This window comes from Nymphaea colorata, chromosome 9, assembly GCF_008831285.2.
Source record: "Nymphaea colorata isolate Beijing-Zhang1983 chromosome 9, ASM883128v2, whole genome shotgun sequence".
NCBI lineage: Eukaryota > Viridiplantae > Streptophyta > Magnoliopsida > Nymphaeales > Nymphaeaceae > Nymphaea > Nymphaea colorata.
The window spans coordinates 12530511-12549974 of record NC_045146.1 but is presented as its reverse complement, the minus strand read 5'-3'; the positions used below and the strand labels follow the sequence as shown (position 1 = coordinate 12549974).

General features: G+C 43.7%; 5 protein-coding genes across 5 annotated transcripts; 4 read left to right on the top strand and 1 right to left on the bottom strand.

The window, feature by feature from the left end:
• Positions 1–1227: 1227 nt before the first annotated feature.
• Positions 1228–3135, top strand: LOC116259822 (heterodimeric geranylgeranyl pyrophosphate synthase small subunit, chloroplastic). The gene has a single exon (XM_031637761.2). The coding sequence runs from the start codon at positions 1752–1754 to the stop codon at positions 2823–2825; it is 1074 nt and encodes a 357-aa protein (XP_031493621.1). The 5' UTR covers positions 1228–1751; the 3' UTR covers positions 2826–3135.
• A 1946-nt stretch (positions 3136–5081) lies between these two features.
• LOC116261369 (glutathione S-transferase-like) lies at positions 5082–6266 on the top strand. Its single transcript, XM_031640097.2, has 3 exons — positions 5082–5343; positions 5426–5474; positions 5560–6266. Exons 1-3 carry the CDS (start codon positions 5191–5193, stop codon positions 6033–6035), a joined length of 678 nt encoding a protein of 225 aa, XP_031495957.1. The 5' UTR covers positions 5082–5190; the 3' UTR covers positions 6036–6266.
• A 458-nt stretch (positions 6267–6724) lies between these two features.
• Positions 6725–8956, bottom strand: LOC116261368 (pentatricopeptide repeat-containing protein At2g17033). Its single transcript, XM_031640096.2, has 2 exons — positions 8481–8956; positions 6725–8389 (listed from the first exon to the last, which is right to left on the bottom strand). Exons 1-2 carry the CDS (start codon positions 8787–8789, stop codon positions 7289–7291), a joined length of 1410 nt encoding a protein of 469 aa, XP_031495956.1. The 5' UTR covers positions 8790–8956; the 3' UTR covers positions 6725–7288.
• Positions 8957–9946: 990 nt separating this feature from the next.
• Positions 9947–11590, top strand: LOC116259990 (uncharacterized). Its single transcript, XM_031638039.2, has 4 exons — positions 9947–10388; positions 10476–10585; positions 10687–10944; positions 11212–11590. Exons 1-4 carry the CDS (start codon positions 10202–10204, stop codon positions 11362–11364), a joined length of 708 nt encoding a protein of 235 aa, XP_031493899.1. The 5' UTR covers positions 9947–10201; the 3' UTR covers positions 11365–11590.
• A 5778-nt stretch (positions 11591–17368) lies between these two features.
• Positions 17369–18380, top strand: LOC116261281 (plastocyanin). Its single transcript, XM_031639969.2, has one exon. The coding sequence runs from the start codon at positions 17656–17658 to the stop codon at positions 18163–18165; it is 510 nt and encodes a 169-aa protein (XP_031495829.1). The 5' UTR covers positions 17369–17655; the 3' UTR covers positions 18166–18380.
• The last annotated feature ends 1084 nt before the right edge of the window (positions 18381–19464 follow it).

Sequence of the window (19464 nt, the reverse complement as noted above, 5' to 3'; positions counted from 1 at the left end):
TATCTAGATAAACAAACCTTAAATAGATGTTATGATAAAGTGCCACATGAGTGATATTCTAAACCATTGGTACTAGGACCTATTAAGGCCAATTTTTACAACATTAGAAATTACAATGAACATAATTTTTACTTAATTTATTTTGGCTGATACGACCAAATAAAAGCCTTTTCCTGCCAGCTTGCGGACCTTATATCTTAGGCTGATCTGAAATTTCTTTTATATAGTAGAGTCTTCGAGTGAACAAACACCGGGTTTCATATGTATGTAAAAATGAGATTTTGATATCCTTAGTTTTGCTAGAACCTCATATTTGAAACCTAGTGGAAGGGAGGTCTGACTTGAAATCCTCAGATATGGGAATCTTAGGAGGCCTTTGATTGCTCTCGATTTGAAATCCATGGATCTGATGGGTCATGCTTTTGCTCATGTGGTGTACAATCCATGGTTCATCAAATTAAAGATCTTGGTCTGACTTAAGATCCTTATTTTACTTTTTTGCATTGGAAAAAAAACTAGATTTAAGTTCGAAAAGTGAGAGTAGAACCTTAAATCTATGGTTCTCAAATCTCGATGATCTCAAATCAAGACACAAATTTAAAGTAAACAAATGCCCCCCAAACCTTCCCAAATTTGCTGCAATTCTGAAGGTGACGTTGCCAATGGGCTACCAGTTAGGTTCCCCATTTGGTATGTATATTTTTTATTCTCATAACTTGGAAAAAGAATGATTGGTAACTTTAGGAGGATATCAGAGTTGAAAGTAAGCAACATAATATTGGAACGTCAAAATCAACAAGCGAACAACAAGATGGAGATGTTCAACGATCATGCTGTTAAGAAATTAGGTAAACCGTTGCCATACTTATAAGGCTGCCTTAAACAAAGAAAATGAGATTCCTTTTTTGTTTTCAAGGAAAGCCAACATACAATGCAACTCCTGATCACATCCGAGACTCCTCATTCTTTTGTTTATGCACGTCTTTCTTCACCTGACTGGAACTTCGGAACCGCTGTGTAATTCCTCCTCCCCTTGCTTCGACTTTTTCCTCTTGTAAAATATCATCGACCTGACAGATTGTATAAAAGGATTCAAAGAAACAACTAAAATGCAGGTCCCCATAAATGGCGGTTCAAATTTAATTTACTTGTGCTCTGGTTCATGTTTGAGTTTTGGATTCAATTTGAATTTAACTCAGATTGGACACATAGTCAACACATACAAGATCTGTGTTTGTCTGTTGGTTAGATTCTATTTTCACGGATAATTAAACATTGGTTTCATACTCCGATCAGCTTCATGACATCCCCATGGAAAGATATATAATAGCAACTCGTTCCTTCCTTCGTTCTTGCGTGTTTGACGGCAAACACGGTTGCATGATCTTAGCAAAGTTGCAGAGGTTCGTTCACACTTCTGAACGTCCACCAGTTGCTTGAAGAAAAGTAAGCGAAGTTGTTACTGACAGTGAGATAAAGAAAAGAAAGGAAAGATAAGGCGAGGGCTACCTGAATAAGACCTGTTTAGCTTCTCGTGGAGAATGTTTAGGCCATTTTGTGATGATCCTTGGCGATGATCCACGTGCAGGATGATGGTCTGAGGTGGGACTGTTCTCGAAACCCGCAGTTCTTGGACCTGTCCCACTTCCTAAAGCGCCTCCCCCTCTCTGAACTCCACTCGTCTTCCACTTCCCCTTCATTTCTCTTCCTTTCTGAAAGCACCCATTCGGGAAGACACCGAAGGAGAATCAATGGCATCTTCCTCGCCTCTCCCTCCCCACATCTGCTTCCCATCCACACCAGGAAGGCGACGCCCTCACCGCCTTCACCCGTTGAATTCCTTCAGCAGAAGCTTTCCCCAACTCCAGACATCCAGACCCAATCTCTCCATTCCGGCATCGCTGTCATCGCCTCCGCCATCAACGACACGCTTCGATCTGCAGACTTATTGGACGTCCCTCATAGCGGAGATTGACCAGCAGCTGGAAAAGGCGGTGCCGCTGCGCTACCCAGAGAGCATCCACGAGGCGATGCGCTACTCCGTGTTGGCGCGGGCGAAGAGGGCTCCGCCCATAATGTGCATCGCCGCCTGCGAGCTCGTCGGCGGCCACCGCTCCCACGCTTTCCCCACCGCCTGCGCGCTCGAGATGGTTCACTCCGCGTCCCTCATTCACGATGACCTCCCCTGCATGGACGACGATCCCCAGCGGCGCGGCCGCCCTTCCAACCACACCGTCTTCGGCGTGGACATGGCCGTCCTAGCCGGAGACGCCCTCTTCCCTCTTGGGTTCGAGCACATGGTGTCTCATACCCCGCGGGAGGTGCCAGCCGACCGCGTTCTCGCGGTTGTCGCCGAGATAGCCCGCACCGTCGGCTCCACCGGCATGGTCGCCGGTCAGTACCTCGATCTCAAGCTCGCCGACGCCAATGGTGGAGAAGGACAGGACATGGACCTCGCCTGGTTCATCAAGGAGAAGAAGTTCGGAGAGATGGCGGAGTGCTCCGCCGTGTGTGGTGGATTGTTGGGGGGAGCGAGCGAGGAAGAGGTGGAGAGGCTGAGGAGGTATGGTCGGGCCGTGGGAGTGCTGTATGAGGTGGTGGAGGACATGATGGAGAGTGAGAAGCTGCGGGGAAAGGAGGTTGGTGGCGAGAGGAAGTGGAATTATGTGAGGGTTTATGGGTTGGAGAGGGCCAGGGAGTTGGTGCAGCGGCTGAAGAACGAAGCCAAGAGAGAACTCTCTGGCTTTGAGGGGGATGGGGTTGTTCCCCTCTACAGCTTTGTTGATTATGCTGTTGACAGAAATTTTCAGCTGATCACAGACTAGGTCATGGGTATGTCTGCTCACCAAGAATAAGGGGAGCTCTCTCCCGATCCCCATGGCTTCTGAATTTGGGTTATCGTATTCGTACTTGGCTCTGCTAATCTGAGAAGTATATGAGGGTTTTTCTTCATGAGGAGTCAAGCACTGTCTGGTTTCATTTAGCATCTGTAATAATTAGATATGAAGTGTCAAGCAGTGTCAAGAAGGGGAGTTCTCTCTCGATCCGCTTGGAGCTTCACTTGTAATAATTTGTAATGGAGAGCCAATCTCCTTGTAATTTAATTAGATATGTTGAAATTTTACAGTAATCTGATATGGGTTTCCTTTTTTCTTCTTTTTCTGGACTTACCTTTTTAGTTTCAATTTCCATTTAGCTTCGTAAAGACCCCATAACCATGGGCACCATTTTGTTTTCCAGGTCTCCATCTCAAAGTGCCTCTGCTGGCAATGAAAGAATTCTATGATGATTTGGGAACTCTAATATAAATGAGTACATCCAGAAACTATTGCCTGAACCTCTCTCTTTTCTCCTGACCTTGAGAAACTTTTTTTGTGAGGAGATTATGAAGCTGATTTTCATTACCTCGAGACGGTACTGTTCTTCTGCGCTTCATTTTTTCCGAAATGAAGATATTCATGATTACTTTTCATTATTTATTTTCAATTTTAATATTCAATTTCAATTTCATTTCTCTCTGTTTGTTTTTACTTTTCCACCTACCAGAGGGGATAGCACTAGGAAACTAAGTTGCTATATCCACTCATCTTCTTCATGTCATGCAAGGCTGTTATTAGGATTCTTCTGTAAATAGGTTGATGGCTCTACATAACTGAGTATGAACCTCCAGGAAAAGCAATAGCAGGTGAAACTTTTGATGAAATGAATCTAGCATGCTAGTCATCATACGTGAAGATTAATAAGTCTGCCAAGGGGAAGAATTCTCAACGTGTTAAAGCTCTTTCGAGTCTGTTTAGTTGCCAAAATTTTAATTTTTATTGTTAATCGTGAACACTCGTTTCTGCAATCCCAGAAAAAGAAAGAACAGAAAAGCGAGCTTACTTCAAATTGCAATCTTATAAAATCTCTGCGACTTGGGTTTGGAGCTGAACGTATTGGATAAATTTTTTGTCTTCGAGCAAACTCTTATACTGTGAATGACTTACACGAGGGAAAGGGTTACTTGTCTGACAGCTTTCACTTCCTTCCAATCTGAACCCATGTGGTTTGAAATGTGTTACAGGTGACATCATATTTTGGTTAATTTAATCATCAGGTATCATGCATGATGGGAATGTGTGTCGGCCCTCCTTCCCGATGCTTACAGGTGATGAGCTGTTCAGATCAAGTGCAGATTCAACAAGTTCATCATTTCTTTTAATGCGGGGCTTAGTTATGTGACTGATCATTGACTGTACGTGTCCTTATCTACTTGAACGTTGTTGTTCCAACTTTCAAATGGAACAGTTCAGATCAAGTGGAGATTCAGTGTGTTCCATCATTTCCCGTAAGAGGAGAAATGCGGAGGTTTGGTATGTGAACTGCACGTCCTCATCTACTTGAATATCTGTTGTTCCAGCTTTTGAATGACATTACAGTAGAAAATTAGTAATGGAATGAAACACTTTGGTGAGGCAAAAACTTTACACTGATCATTGGTACTCTTGACTATAAACCATCTGAAATTTGATTGATTAGTTAGTCAAGAAATACTGCTGGGTTTTTTTTTAATTTGTCTCTTCTGTCTTCCTGTTGTAACGGGAGATGTGAGTTGGAAAACAAAGGAGAGGACCTAGACTAGCTGGGAAGGACTGGACAACAGTCCCAGGTACATGACCAAGCTTAAAGATCAGTATACAGAAGGATGGAACGTTTCACCTGATTCGGTGACTTCGTAACTCAACGTCCTTCATAACTCCGCTACTAGAGGTATGTCCCTTTTTTCAACAACACTCCTTGTTTCAACAACACCCTTCCGAACTTCGCCGTGTAGATTTCGCCTGTCATGCTTACCGGTGAAAAAACTTTGAGCTGAAGATATCTTTAATCCAGGAACTTTGCAAGCACGGTCTAGAAAAGATCATCAGATACTTGATTATTGTTTAAGTTTCTAATTAATTTGTTATTAGATTATTGGCTGGTGCGAGCCGATATCGTGACTGAATAGTGGCCGGATTTCTGAGAAGGCCTGACGCGTGTCTCGGCTGACAGGTGGCCATTCGCGCCCATATTTACAACGGGTTGCCAAAGGATAAGAACAGGAAAGTAAAGATATGTGGTCTACGTTGAAACTGTAGGCAAAGTCGCTCTTCTCTCTCTCTCTCTCTCTCTCTCTCTCTCTCTCTCTCTGTGCTAGCAGATCCCCAAGCAATGGCTGCACCCATCAAAGTGTTCGGACCGGCAATGTCGACGGCCACAGCCAGGGTTATGGCTTGCCTTCTTGAGAACCAGCTCCAATTTGATCTCGTCCCCGTCGACATGTCCAAAGGCCAGCATAAGAAGCCAGAATTCCTCGCCATCCAGGTCTGCTTCTCTCCCTCTCCCTCCCTCTCTTTGTGGTAGTGTATTTACCCTCTTCTTTTCTCACCTTTTCAACATTCCACAGCCATTTGGCCAAGTTCCTGCTTTCCAGGACGAACACATTGTCCTCTTTGGTAACACCTTCTCTCTCTCTTTCTCTCTCTTTTTGAATAGTAATGCTCAATTCCTCCCTGCTTCATGGTGCTTTTCGTTGTATAGAGTCGAGGGCGATTTGCAGGTACATAGTGGACAAATACACGGAGAAGGGGAAGAGGGGTTTGCTGGGGATGGAGACCCTGGAGAGGGCGTCCATCGAGCAGTGGCTGGAAGCCGAATCCCAGAGTTTCAACCCGCCGAGCTCGGCGCTGGTCTTCCAGCTTGCCTTTGCCCCCAGAATGAAGCTGAAGCAGGACCCCAACCTGATTGCTCAGAATGAGGCCAAGCTGAGCAAAGTGCTCGACGTCTATGAGCAGCGCCTTGGCGACAGCCGATTCCTGGCGGGAGACGAATTCACCCTCGCCGACCTCTCCCACTTGCCCAACGCCCAGTACCTCATCAACGCCACCGATAGGGCCGCCCTCTTCACCTCCCGGAAGAACGTCAGCCGCTGGTGGGAGGAAATCTCCGGCCGCAGCTCCTGGAAGAAGGTGGTGGAGATGCAGCAGACACCTCTCCCCTCTTCCTCTTCTACTTAATAGGTTAATTAGAGGGAACAGATGGAGAATTCACTATTCATCTCTTTACAGGCTACTCTCCTGGAGTTTAAATCTTAGAACTTCCTCCGGCGTGCTGATACCATTATCGTTTTTGTGTTTTTTTCTTTTCTTCATGATCCGAAATTTTCCCTATCGGTTTTAAGGTATGTTAGATGAATCTGATATCGTCTTTCATATATATGCTAAGAGTATTTTGGATTCTGATTTTAATTTCTACTTAGATTGAAGATGTTAAACACGCTATAGCTGTGTTCTGAGAACTCCACTTCAAAAGATTCCTTTTGTGGAAACCATGTGAATATGTCCAATGTAATCACGATACTCTCTACAGTCTTCCTTCGCACCACCACCACCAACAATTTCTGTAGTCTTGCCCCTGCAACTCTATCCAGTCTCTACACAGTCTAAGATGATGTGGCTGCAGGCTTAAGGACGACAGATTTTTACGACAGCCGTAGTTTTTAGGATTTTTTATCATGTTGTTTTCTCATTCTTGGTAATCAGACATCTATTCTTACGAGTTACGGTTAAATTTAATCGCTGAGGTGATATTTGAGGGTAAAGAATGCTTGCTTAATAAGATGAAGTAAATATTTAAAAGGAAAGACCAAGATTTCTGCGACACCTTTGTATCACCTAGGAATGAATGAGCCAATAAAAAAAGTATCTTCAAATAAAATGGCTTCACGGAGATCTTCCAATAACATATAATCATTTTGCTGCTAGCCAACACATATACAACCTTCATCTTCTGTTTGCAAGATGGAGCCTCATGAACACAAGAGGCCGCCTGTCGATTCCGTATAAAGACTCGCCATCCATGATGCAGCTGTGCTGCTACTTCATACTGTCCGTCGGACGTTGCTGATAACTCTTATCTGTTAATCTGGCGTCACAAAGCTGCAATCCTCAGTAACACGGTAGGGAATGACGAACACTTAACACAGGAAAAAGGCTTGTATATTCACAGGGTGAGGTTCAAGAGGAACGAAACAAGGCCACAGTATCTCTCACCAAACCAATGCAGGACATCCAAATGCTCCCATGAAACAATCAAGAATTACCTTAACCGAGAACTTAAATAGCCAATCTATGATTCTAATAGGAGCTGAAAGACAATGGTGAGCTGAAGGGCTCGATCACAATTACAGAAGGGCAGCCTGCTTTGGGGCATGATCAGAGACACTATTCTTAGGAAACGAAGTTTCCACCATGATTAGTAGAAGTATGAATTAATCTCCAGCATCGTTAATCATGGTTGCTGCAGAAAACCATTCTTTGACAGCCTTTCCCTTTGCTATAAACCTTCCACCATTCAACCTGTCAATCTTCAAGGGACTCCTTGTCCTGAACATCATCCCAGAAACCAGAGACCTAACAGGAGACTCCCCTCTGACAGTGCTGTGCTTCCCTGAACCACAGACGATCGACACCTCGTAAGGTGGCCTTGCGCCGCCGTCATCAATTCTTAGCCTCATCTCTTCCAACCACTGCAACAAATTTAAATAAGCAGCACAAATGTGGAATCCATGGAGATCCAATCTCCATTCTGAGCTCGACCACCCAACAGTTTCAGGCAACAGACCAATCGCGGAAACAATTTCGCCAATGAGCAGCATCTCATCTTCGCAATCTTCGGACGACCGGAGCCTCCGGAATAGTCCATTCACGGACAGAGGAATCGGCTCTGCTTTCAAGATGGAGGAAAGCCGAGGGCAGGAATTGGATACAGAATTATACGTCCTGATCGAGAAGCCGATCCCAAGATGCCTCATCTTCTTTATCCATTCGATCATCGTGGCGTGCTTCCCGTGATCGCCGAGAGACGTCAAGATCATATTCGAGCAGACCGTGTCGAGGGCGGAGAACCCCAATTTCTTCTGCATTCTATCAACGACACATTGCATCTCAGAGAACCGGCCGGCGCGCCCGTAAGCGAGAACCACTGACCGGAAATCGAAGGCAGATGGCCCGAAACCGGAAGCTTCCATCTCCTCCAGCTTCTCCTCCGCTTGGTCCGGAAGGTCCAGTCGAGCCAAGGCGTTGACAATGACGCTGTAACAGCGAGACATGGACGACGATTGGCTCGCCATCTCCGATATGAGATCGAAGACCTGTTGCTGCAAGCCATTTTTAGAATAGAACTCGACCAGGTCACAGTAGAACTCAGCCGAGCCACTCGAGCCTTTCATTCCCTTCAGCCTGACTGCGCCGTCGGAGATCAGGCTTCGAGATTCGGTCGACAGGCCGTGCTTCTCCAGTAGGGCCGCGAGTCGGGCGACCGTTTTGGGATTCCACCGGTACCAAGGTGTCTCCAGAAGCCTCACGTACAGCTGAGAGACAGAAGAACAGAGCGTGAAAAGGCGCAGATTTCCGTTAAAGGGACGGACGGCCAAGAGAATCGGGGAAGTGGTAGCGGCCTACCGGTAGAGCAAACTCCCAGTGAGAATCCGAGACCAGAATATGGTCGAGAGTGGAGAGGAGGAGGGGGCGGGACGAAGACGACACCAACCGGCGGACGAGACGGGCTGTGGCCACTGGGTCGCCTCGCGTCCTCTCCAGAGTCGACAGAAGGCGGCCGCCGCTCTTGGACAGCGCGCAGAGTGGGAAGCCGGTAACTGCTCCATCTTCCCTCTTGCTCCAGGCCGAGATACTCGAAGGTGCTGAAGTGCATGGTGGTGGCCTGAGTGTGGTCAATGCCGGACGGCCGAACAACAGCGGCGCCGTCGCCATCGTCCAATCGCCGAGCCAGCAAAAGGCGGTGAAGGGCTCCCGAGCGGGGACACCGGATGGAGTTTTTGAACAGTAGCTATTTCCAAATTGCCGTTTATGTTTCTCAAATAATTTGAAATCCCCCCTCCCCACATACTATTTGCTTAAAAGTATATACCAAATGAACGTTAAAATTTCGTTAGCCTCCGTTTAAGTAAAAAAAATTACATACAAATTTCTGACACGGCCACTAGCAAAATCTGTGATGCATGTGGTAGATTTTAATGGCTAACGGTTTTTATTATAATTATAGGTTGTTTGGTTGAGTTGGAAAATTAATCTCATTGTTTGAGCGAAAGCCAAAGTTTCCATTCTTTTTATTGTTTCTAATTGTTCAGAGGTTTCTTGCTACGGAATGGTTAGATCTCTATATACTTCAACTTACACTTAGAATCCACCTTTCTTATGGTATAAGAACATAACCCCTCGAAAATTGAATCAAAACATACCGCAGTTCATTCGTTTGAGCTATGTCCCTTAAACTTTTATTATAAATGTTCATAATTCTGAATCAAACTACAATTATGGAAGCAGTGTACCTCAGAACCTTGAGTCAAAGTCCCAAATAAACGGTTGAGCTACCAGTTTTGAGATTTGGTAATACATCTAATGTGTCATGTTGGATTCAAATATAATAGGTGTTCTTTTCCTTTTTCTTGCCGACTGAGCTTTAGTTGTATGATTTAGTAACGATCTGCTACTGCTGCTCCAAAGAGATTAGGATTTCACCTCCGGTTGGTTTTGAAGAAAAGAAAGGCCCCATACTCGGCCAATAGATATGGATGTAAATGGTTGAGGTTTGGGTAAAAACAGGACTTGAGGTGCATGGAGAGGTGAAACTTCATCTCCTTCCTTTGTTCCCGGGGTTCAGAATTAAAGCCTGTATACGTTACACAGATGCACATACTGAAGATGGGGAAGATTCAGAAATTCTCAATGTGTACAACCCTCCCCAAATTTACCTATGAACAGAAGAGAAAAAAAACTAAGATAGCTCAAGTTTCAGATTTCTAGCTTTATCTTCATTCTTCAAATAACAGAAACCAAAAGTATAAAAATTAAAAATGTGTGATGCCAGATATTCTTCAGTTGAGCCCAAAGCTCAGCGCCAATTGCAGAGCGTCGTATGGGGAGGTCCGCAAATTAGGTGCTTGTTCACCATTCATCTTCAGAGATGAACGAGAGGAGGCATCCTCTCTCACGTGAAGTCGAAAACACCATGGCGGGTTCGATTGATTCCGTGGGCCAACAATAGAAATGGTTGGTGGGATAAGTGCAACCCCAAAGCGAGCCTGATATTTTTAGGCTGTTGGGGGGCACCTTGGACACCTTGATCTCCCTCCCTCTCTCTCTCTCTCTCTCTGTTTGTGGAAATGGAGGCTCTCGCTGCCCCTGTGGCAACCATCTGCCGATCTTCGACATCGGCCGTCAGAATTCATCGAAAGGCTACAACAGCGAGTGTCGTATGCAGCAGCCTCTCCCTTCCGTCATCTCCCGGTGGCAACCACCACCACTCCCATTTCCCTGTCCTCTTTTCCAGCAGAAATAACTCCTTTTCCGGTATATATCCCTCCTTCCCTCTCTCTCTCCCCCTCTCTCTTTCTTTATATCGACGCCTATGTTGTACCGTTGTTGAATATTTCTCAGGTCGGCAAGGTGGCAGTTCGGAGTCGGAGGACCCATCATCTCCCGACTCGGAAAACCATACACTTATCCCTCTGTTCAAAGATAAAGTTTCCTTCTCTCGCCTTTCCAAGGTCTCTCTTCTCCTGCTCTCTCTCTCTCTCTCAATCTCAACTGTCGTTCTGATTGCAAAAGGAATTGCTAAAAAGCACCTGGCTTGTTGGGATGAATACAGGACGAAGCAATGGGCTTGGTTCTGAGCGCCGCCCGTAGGGGATGGACAACAGATTCTGGGATGGAAGGCCCACCGATTCCGGCCGGTGCCAATGAGCCGGAATCAGGTGCGCCGCAGGTGTCGACCTTCCCATGGTCCCTCTTCACCAAGTCTCCTCGGCGTCGAATGAGGGTCGCCTTCACGTGCAACGTTTGCGGGCAGCGCACCACTCGCGCCATTAATCCTCATGCTTACACTGATGGCACCGTCTTTGTGCAGGTATCGATCCCCTTCTGAATCTTGTGGTTGTTTCTGGAAACCATTATTTGATTGAAATAAACACGAACCAGCAAAAAATTGCTTTTTTTGAATGTCCTGCTTCGTCCCGTTTGAAGCAAAGTAGGCAACACTTCTGCGTTTCTATAAGTTTATTGGTTTAGATTATGATAGATTGAATACGGGCACTCCTTTATGAATGCTTTTGTGTGTTACGGTCGTTCTAGACAGCCCGAGTTATTGTTTCAATTTTCCAATTCTCTTCAACAGTGTGCAGGCTGCAATATCTTCCACAAGCTGGTTGATAACTTGAATCTCTTCCATGAAGTGAAAGGTTTCGTAGACCCAAAATTCAAGAACAAAAATCCAATGGATGATTTGCCGTTCAATTACTTGGACATGGATGACTTCCCTCTTCCTTGAGAGCGTTTTCTGGACTGAGGAGAGAAGTTGATCGGGTGGATGGAAAAGTTGTGTACAGTTTTAAAGGGATCTTACTCTGCAGTTCTTAATAAGGATCTAGGTTTATATTACATATCAAATATACTTGTTTATTGGAATATGGACTGTAAATATGATCTTAAGGGATATTTTCTTCAATTTGTACTGTGATTAACAATATAATAATGTCATATTTTTTTTTATTTTCCGATTGATCTTTCTCGCATTAGAAGGTTGCACTCCAGGAAGCCTTATTGATTCTTTGCTTGCATCGAGTCCTTCCCTGCATTTTGATCCCTTCGTGCCACTTCCAAGATTCAGTGTCTTTTTGAGAGTCAAAGGCAGCATTCTTCTAGTGTTTTGTTACCGGTAAGATGGTTCACCTAAAGGACATAATTAATTTGTTATAAGAATTTTTCGGATGTAACCCGCTTCCTCCTCATCCTTTGTTCTGTTCAAGTGATCTGATCTTTGGTGATTTCGAATGGTGGCCATAACTTCATTCAGCATTTCGGTGACATCATGAATTCATATTATTTGTTTGTATATCAAAGGGTCTTAAGTTTATTGTTCCTGTACCCTGTTTGGAAGGGAGATTGTAATCTAGCCACCTGATGGAAGACAATTTCAATACTGCGAGCTGAAACTGGTAGTTGATGGATCAAGCAAGAACGACATTCGGTCATAGTTTGGCCTCTTTAACTGTAGATCACTACAATAGAAAAGCGTCGTCACGATTTTCAGTTTTGTGAGTATCTTTCGCATCACCTTTCTGTTCTGAAAGTATTTTTATTATCTCTTATGTTGTGGTCTGGCAGCTGTGTTGTGCTAAAAAAAAAAAAATGCTTGGTTCTTATTCAAATGATTGCCTGAGTCATGTCGTTGGCACCTTAGTAGCTGCATAACTGTAAGTTACGCTGCCTGTTGATCAGTTTGGGGTTGCTGATGTATGGGAGGACTTTCTCTGTTCTTGTTATTTGTGACATGTTAGTGCCATATATTTACATGTTGTAGAACAATCTTAGTAGTCAAAAAATGGGAAGTTGGACTCTGTTCGGTCAGTTGCAGATCGAAGATGCTCTTCATCTAATGCTTTATTAATAATCCATTTCTCCACCCTCATTTAGACGAACTATGTTTGGTCTAAATCTATTTTCAACAGAGAAGTCACATGCATTTAGTTTCTTAACTATTAGGAGGAAGGGTCTTCCTCATAAACAGAGGATGCTTGTCCATGACGTACTAATGGGCGTTTTGATCTTCAAAATAGTATCAAACACTTGCTATGTTGAGAGATTTAAAGAATATAAGATATTGGACCTATGGCGGTGTTATCTGACTGACTGTGTCTCCATGTCCACTTTCTAGGATGGACAAGCTTGATGATGGCTGGTACATGTAGCAGTACTTCCAAATTTCTTTCCTGTAATTGAAGTGCCTGCCTCAAGGTCATATCCAGCCACTTGTTTGATTTTTTGCTCTTTGAGGATGCAGAATATCACTATCAGCAAATGAGCCCGAGTCGGTTAATCATGTAATGAGGCGACTGACATCCATACATAATGCATTAGCTGAAGTAAGATCGGTCTAGGCTGAATTTCTCCTCCTGAAAGCACTTGAGGAGCTTAGGTCCTGCTATCAGCGAAAGATTGAAAATCACTTATGCATCATTACCAGTTTCATAACAGCAGAGCCATGGAATAGTGTTCGTAATGACAAACCATGATCAATGAGGTATTCTGATGTTTCTTTAGATCATGGCAATGGTAGAAAAGTTTGTGGTTGTTGAGAACAAGTCTTTACTTCGTAGTCAGTCTTGACAGCCGTTACCTCATGGAGCTTGGCCCTCTCAAAAAAGCAGCTAGAGGGACCAGTTCTCGTCGAATTTCCTCCGGAACCTGTGGCTAGATGTTTAGCCGGACTTTGGTGTCACCAACTGGGAAGAGACCTGGGCTACTAGATGGCTGGCCATACATTAAGAACCCATTGCACCCCCAGTCTGCACTCAAGCATAATTCAAGGAGCCTTAACCGTCTTTTACGCTGTCAAGGAGGCGACCGTAGGTACAACAGGTTAAAGATACACCAGTTGGGCGTCCCAACCAAGAGGGGTTTCTCTGAAAATGGTGAAAGTGGTTTTAAGCTGTTATTACAGTGAAGGCCTTCTCCTCTTTCGGTGGAAATCTTCCCTGTTCAGTGCATCCTGAAACTTTTTCCTGCGAAAGTTCAAACTTGCCAACAGACATAGAGTAAGACACGGTGAAAGTGCCCCTCATTGAAAAGACCTCTGGTTTCTTTATTGTGGAAAAGGAAAAGAAAGTCACAAGGTACTGGCGCCTTTGGAAGTTACGAAAAAGGTTAAACTTTACAATCAAGAAGGCAGTGCATCACAATGTTTTACTGACATTATTTACAGTGTTTAATCATCTACAGTGCTTCACAAATGACTAAAAAGAGTGATTCCTATTGACAAGCTGGGAGTAGGCAGATGGCTTAACTATGCACAATGAGCAGGGTGGGTCATTAAACTCTTGATTTCTTTTAACTCGAAAGTCTGAAATAATTTCATGGTTCTCAGTCATCCCTTCAAAGAAACTCATTTTGCTTGCTTTCGCAACGGAGCAGATGAATGACTTCATCGCTTATAACTTATCTACAATCTGAATTAACCATATTTAAGTTCCTCCGTTGAAAAGTCCATGGAAGAAACGGATGCAGATGTATCCTTCAGAAAAATGTAAGGTTGTTTTTCTGCTTTCGGTTACTGAAAGAATCTATATCACTTCAATGTGTCAAATTTTTGGCACATTAAATTACGATGCAATCCTGCTGAGGGGTATTATGAAAGAATGAAGGAATAAAACCTGTACGAAATCCAAAAGAACCAAACAACACAAAAAACAGGATCTGAAACAAGACAGGCCAGCAAGATCTCTTTTTACAAAGTGAATCCCATGACAAGAATGAATTAATTGGCACCTCAAACTCAACCAAAGGGTTTCGATAGCAGGATTGCTGTCCCAGAAGTAGAATCTTCCGTCCCAAAGATTATTATTGCACTAATGTCGGCTTCCACATTTCTCTTCTTACGTTGATTATTGCACTTAACAAGTGTTACCTTCCTCGGGAATAGCTTATTTTGACGAACAAGGTTCTGTGAAACAAACTGTGTTCTTGGCAACGTTAAGTAAAATAAAGGGGTTCCGAATGGAGAATCCATTTAGTTGAACAAGGCAATGCCTGTTTACTCGTGTGATCACTGTAGTGTAAGAATCCATTAGATTCGTTCAGGCAAGTGCAGTAAGTCTGTCTTGCAATGAGCGACAGCAAGATGCTTCAACCCTCATTACCCCAGCCCCCTTCGGTTACTTACAGCAACTTTGCAGCCAGCAGCCTGTTTACCATTGTATCGAACTTTCATAGATAAAGAGACTTCTTTGAAAAAAATTCATGCACAAAACTCAAAATTTTGAAGATTTCAGCTACTGTCAATGTAACAATGTCAAACGGTTAATATATGAAAACTTTTGTTTTCGTACCTTGGGAGACGTATTCCATCAATCTCATGTTCAATGGATTTCACACACTGTTACTGTGGACAACCTTTCACAGGAAAACATTTGTTGACAACCTTTCACAGGAAAACATTTGTTGACAACCTTTCATCGGAAAACTTTCCGCATTAGAAGAAGGAAAGTGGAGGGCTCACAGGACACGGGGAGAATCCCATCCCACGACAAATTTTCGCACAAACGAAATGGAACGACTATGCAAAAGCGTACTATACATATTACTTTACTAAAGCGTACTATTCTTTTCCGTTTACAGGACAAAAACCACTTTTCTAGTACTTTGCTCGTATTTGCCTGTTCTCAAATTTCCACCGTCCTCTCTCCTAATGTGAAGTTCATTGGACGATTCTTCTCTTCTTTAGGCAGAAAAGGACCAAGATTGTAGGCCATGCTGACCTTTCCATCGCTAAAGAGCTAGAAATCGTAAGTCTCTGAACTGGAACTGGTTGTAGTACAAGGAAGAGTACAGGAGGAGATACCTGTAATACTGTGAGCGAGAACATTCACGAGGGCACTTTTGTCTAATTTATAATGTACTGCAGTACTCTGATGAAGTACAACGTCGGGCAGCTTTCTCGGTATATCAACCAAGTATCTTGCTTCTACAGATCTTTCTTTATGCAGAGAAGAACTGGTAGTATTGTTTCCTTCTTGGCATTGGTGACTTTCAGAAAAGAGAAAAGGGAAAGAAAATGTTTTCAGTGGGCGCCGATGGAGTTCAGTTATCCAGTGAGCGTACTCCATTTCGCAAGTCAAATGATCTTTTTTACTATTTTTCTTTTGGTCAAGGAGATCGACTCCGCAGGACCCATGGAGACGAATTCTTTGTTTTTCTCAAAAGATCGGCTAGAATCTCAGCGACAGAAGCAAGCGAAACACCACCAGGTATTGAACTCTAGACGGACGCTCGAAGGCGAACTCTTTTTTTCTCAAAGGATCGTTTAGAATTTCAGCCGCAGAAGCAAGCAAAATACCATCAGGTATTGAACTCTAGACGCCACATTAAACTGTTTGGCTCAGCTGCTCAAGTGTTTTTGAATTGTTATAATTCTGTATGCCTTCTAATTGTTGGTTTTTGCCATTTCTTCATCCCCATCCCTGTTTAATTGACCATACTATGTCTGTCATAGATTTGGGGCAAAAGACCAGTTTCTGGTACATAACTGCCACGGCAAGGGGCGGGGGGGGGGCTCAGACCTCCCTTTTGAAATAAAATTCAATTCAACCTCCATTTGAACCAGCAGACGACTTCGTTTATATATTTATGGATTCTGTGGAGCTTCTATTTTTTGTAGCTTGCCTCACTCTTAAACTCGTTTACGCATATAAATTTACCTTCTTAAACTCGTATACTCGTTAAAATCAAACCATGAAGTCTGCACAACAGCCACTGCCTGCCCATTACACCAAGCCCTTTTGGGTCGAGAAGGTAATGGAGAAATGGCACAAATTTTGTTCAAAGTGGCGGATTTTGATCACAAACGCAGAAAGGCTTTCTATTTCAAGAGTAACAATGTGCACCCATGAAAGTGGTTCTAGTAATTTGAAAGTGCCCAGTCTGATCTCCATGTCTTGATGTTGTTTTCTTCCCTCAATATATGGTGGCTTCTCTTCATTGGAGAGGAGTCCGTGCCCTTTCTCCATTACTGCTGCTTGATTGTGAGAAATCACTAGTGTAGTGTTTACAGTAACTGTGCTGTTCCACTGTAACAGTCTCCATGGAAGGAAGAGGCACGCAACGAAATGCTCCACATGGGGATCTTAGAAGGAAAAGAATTGATCGTTCCAGTTCTGCTGGGTTCCGCCATGGACTTTTACTGTTGAAGAAGCCCAAACGGAGTGTAAAGGTGCATCGGCTTGAAGATCGTTGGCAATAAGGAAAGAAGACGGAGTTTTAACCACCGAGTAACTCAACCAGGCCATACATGAAGAAGGTACACAGTGCAGACAAATTGATGATACGAAGAAGACTTACCATAGTTACAAATAGTTTTGAATCATTACCACTCCCTCACAAAGAAGAAAAAGATCTTTAAAACTTTGCTTGGCCCCCTCTGGTTTTCCGGTTCGGTTACTGCCACTAATATCTAGGTTGCGACAGGTTTTTCTTCTAGGGTACCAAACCCAGGTTATTAATTGCCGGATGCTGTTCCACGCCTATCAACCTCTCAAAAATATTTTGACCACTTGATTTCTCTGTCGTTATCTTATAATGAATGTCTATATTTATATAATCGGGCAAACCACTTGATTTGGTAATTCCAGGGGCCTTTCTCTATCATTGTCTTATATGAGGTAACGACCATCTATATTTTTATGTTCCGGAAATGAGATTCACAAATTCTAATTCTAAAAGAAAAAGAAAAGAAAAGAAAACACAGTACAGAGACAAGGAGGACAAGAAGAACCAGAGAAGAGAAAAAAAGGCTGATATTTGTGGGATGACATTGTCTCTGCTCCACCCAATTGAATACGGCAATTCTTGAGCCACGTCATCCATCAACATCCCAAGCAACCAATGAGAAGCAATTGCGAGTGGATAACCAAGCAGCTTCCAGCCCCATACTTTACACCCGTTACCCAAACTCACTTGCAATATATCCCTCTCCACCCTTCCCTGCTGTTTCTCCAATCAGCAATCCATTCCCAAGCACCGCTCTGCTCTGTTCATCCTTCTCAGAGCCAGACAGATCAGAGAACCAATGGCCACCACCTTTGCATCTGCAGCCGTTGCCATCTCCTCCTTCACGGGCCTCAAGGCAGAGACCCCCAAGACTGTCTGCGCGAAGCAATGCAGCAGCGGCAGCGCAGGAGCCGTCAAGGCCGGCGCCATCAGAGCTTCCCTTAAGGACGTTGGTGTGGCTGCAGCCGCTGCTGCCGCAAGTTTGGTGCTGGCCAGCAATGCCCTGGCCATCGATGTGAAGCTCGGCAGCGACGATGGCGGTCTCGTCTTCGAGCCCAGTGCGTTCACAGTGTCCGCTGGGGAGAAGATCACCTTCAAGAACAATGCAGGGTTCCCTCACAACGTGGTGTTTGATGAGGATGAGGTTCCATCTGGGGTTGACGCCGGCGCCATCTCCATGCCCGAGGACGCTCTGTTGAATGGGCCTGGGGAGACATATGAGGTGACCCTGAGCACCAAGGGCGAGTATTCTTTCTACTGCGCTCCCCACCAAGGTGCTGGCATGGCGGGCAAGGTCACAGTTAACTAGGAGAGGAAAGGGGGTAATGCCATCGTCTCATTAGTCCAATCTTGTCGACCTTGTTGTTTCGTTTCTTCAAGAAGCCTGAGGTGTTATTTGGTTTTGTACCTCCATCATCATTGTACATTTAGAACCTTCAGTTCAGAGACTTTTGGCCATTACTGAAACTGTGAATCCTGAAATATTTTTGCGAAAATCCATTTTATCCCCCCTATTAATTCCAATATCTCTCTCTCTCTCTCTTTCTCTCTCAAATGTGCTTCTACTTTAGCAAGGAAGAAACTTATCTGTACTTCGTTGTTCTTTAGCAGCAAATGCAGCATGAACTCAAGCTCAAATGAGAGGCACAGATAGCTCCGCATATTAGACTTAAACAATCACAATGAAAACGTGGCGAGAGCTCGTGTTAAGCAAACACCAAATTCGATTGAAAAGTTCACAAACCTCAGTTACGCCTCAGGCAAGGGCATTTCTTTTTCTCATTGCGTGAAGCTTCATCTCCATAAGGTGTTTTGTATCTTTCACGGTTTCCGAATCGCGAGAGATGAACAAAATTCCCAGGCCTTGCAATTCTTCAGCAAATAAATAAACTCACCATGGATTTAGATATCTCCAGTCCTCAAGCCCATAAAGTTCACTGGTTCTACCTGCGAGATAATAGGTGCAGAAAGACGGTGATTGTTAAAAGTAAAAAAAAAAAAAAATCCAACCGTCCAATTAACTCATCTTCTCTGCTTACAAGTGTTTCATGAAGACCTTTCTTCAACATACCATTACCCAGACCGTGATTACCTTTTTGTCCTTCTTTCTTTGCCATAAAAAAATGCAAGGGAAAAGAAAGCACGTAGCACTACTACCACTGATCTTTTTCAAACAATACTAGTACCGCTGGTTTTTTTCATCAATTTAATTGATATTTTCCCGTGAAGTAGAAAGCATGATATGTTCCGTTACATTTAAACTTTATATTGGTAGTAAAAATTAGAACAGTTTTCGAGTAAATTTCTGAGAAAAGGTTTTAGTTTAAGGAACATAAAAGAATGTTTCTTTCTTCTAATTTCATTTGGGAAGTTCTTGGCTATAACAATTTTTTTTTTCAAAAATTGAAGTTCATTTTTTTCTTGATCTTTTCACAGAACGATTTGCTCATAACATATACCAATACTAAAGCAACGTCTCATGCATTGCTGCATACACTCTTGGCTCTTCCTTTTGCTGAGATACTCGTTTATTGTGTCCATTCAAACCGCTGCTTCTCTTACACAGCGTTCCACCTCAGAGACCATACTGCAGATTTCATGAGTACTC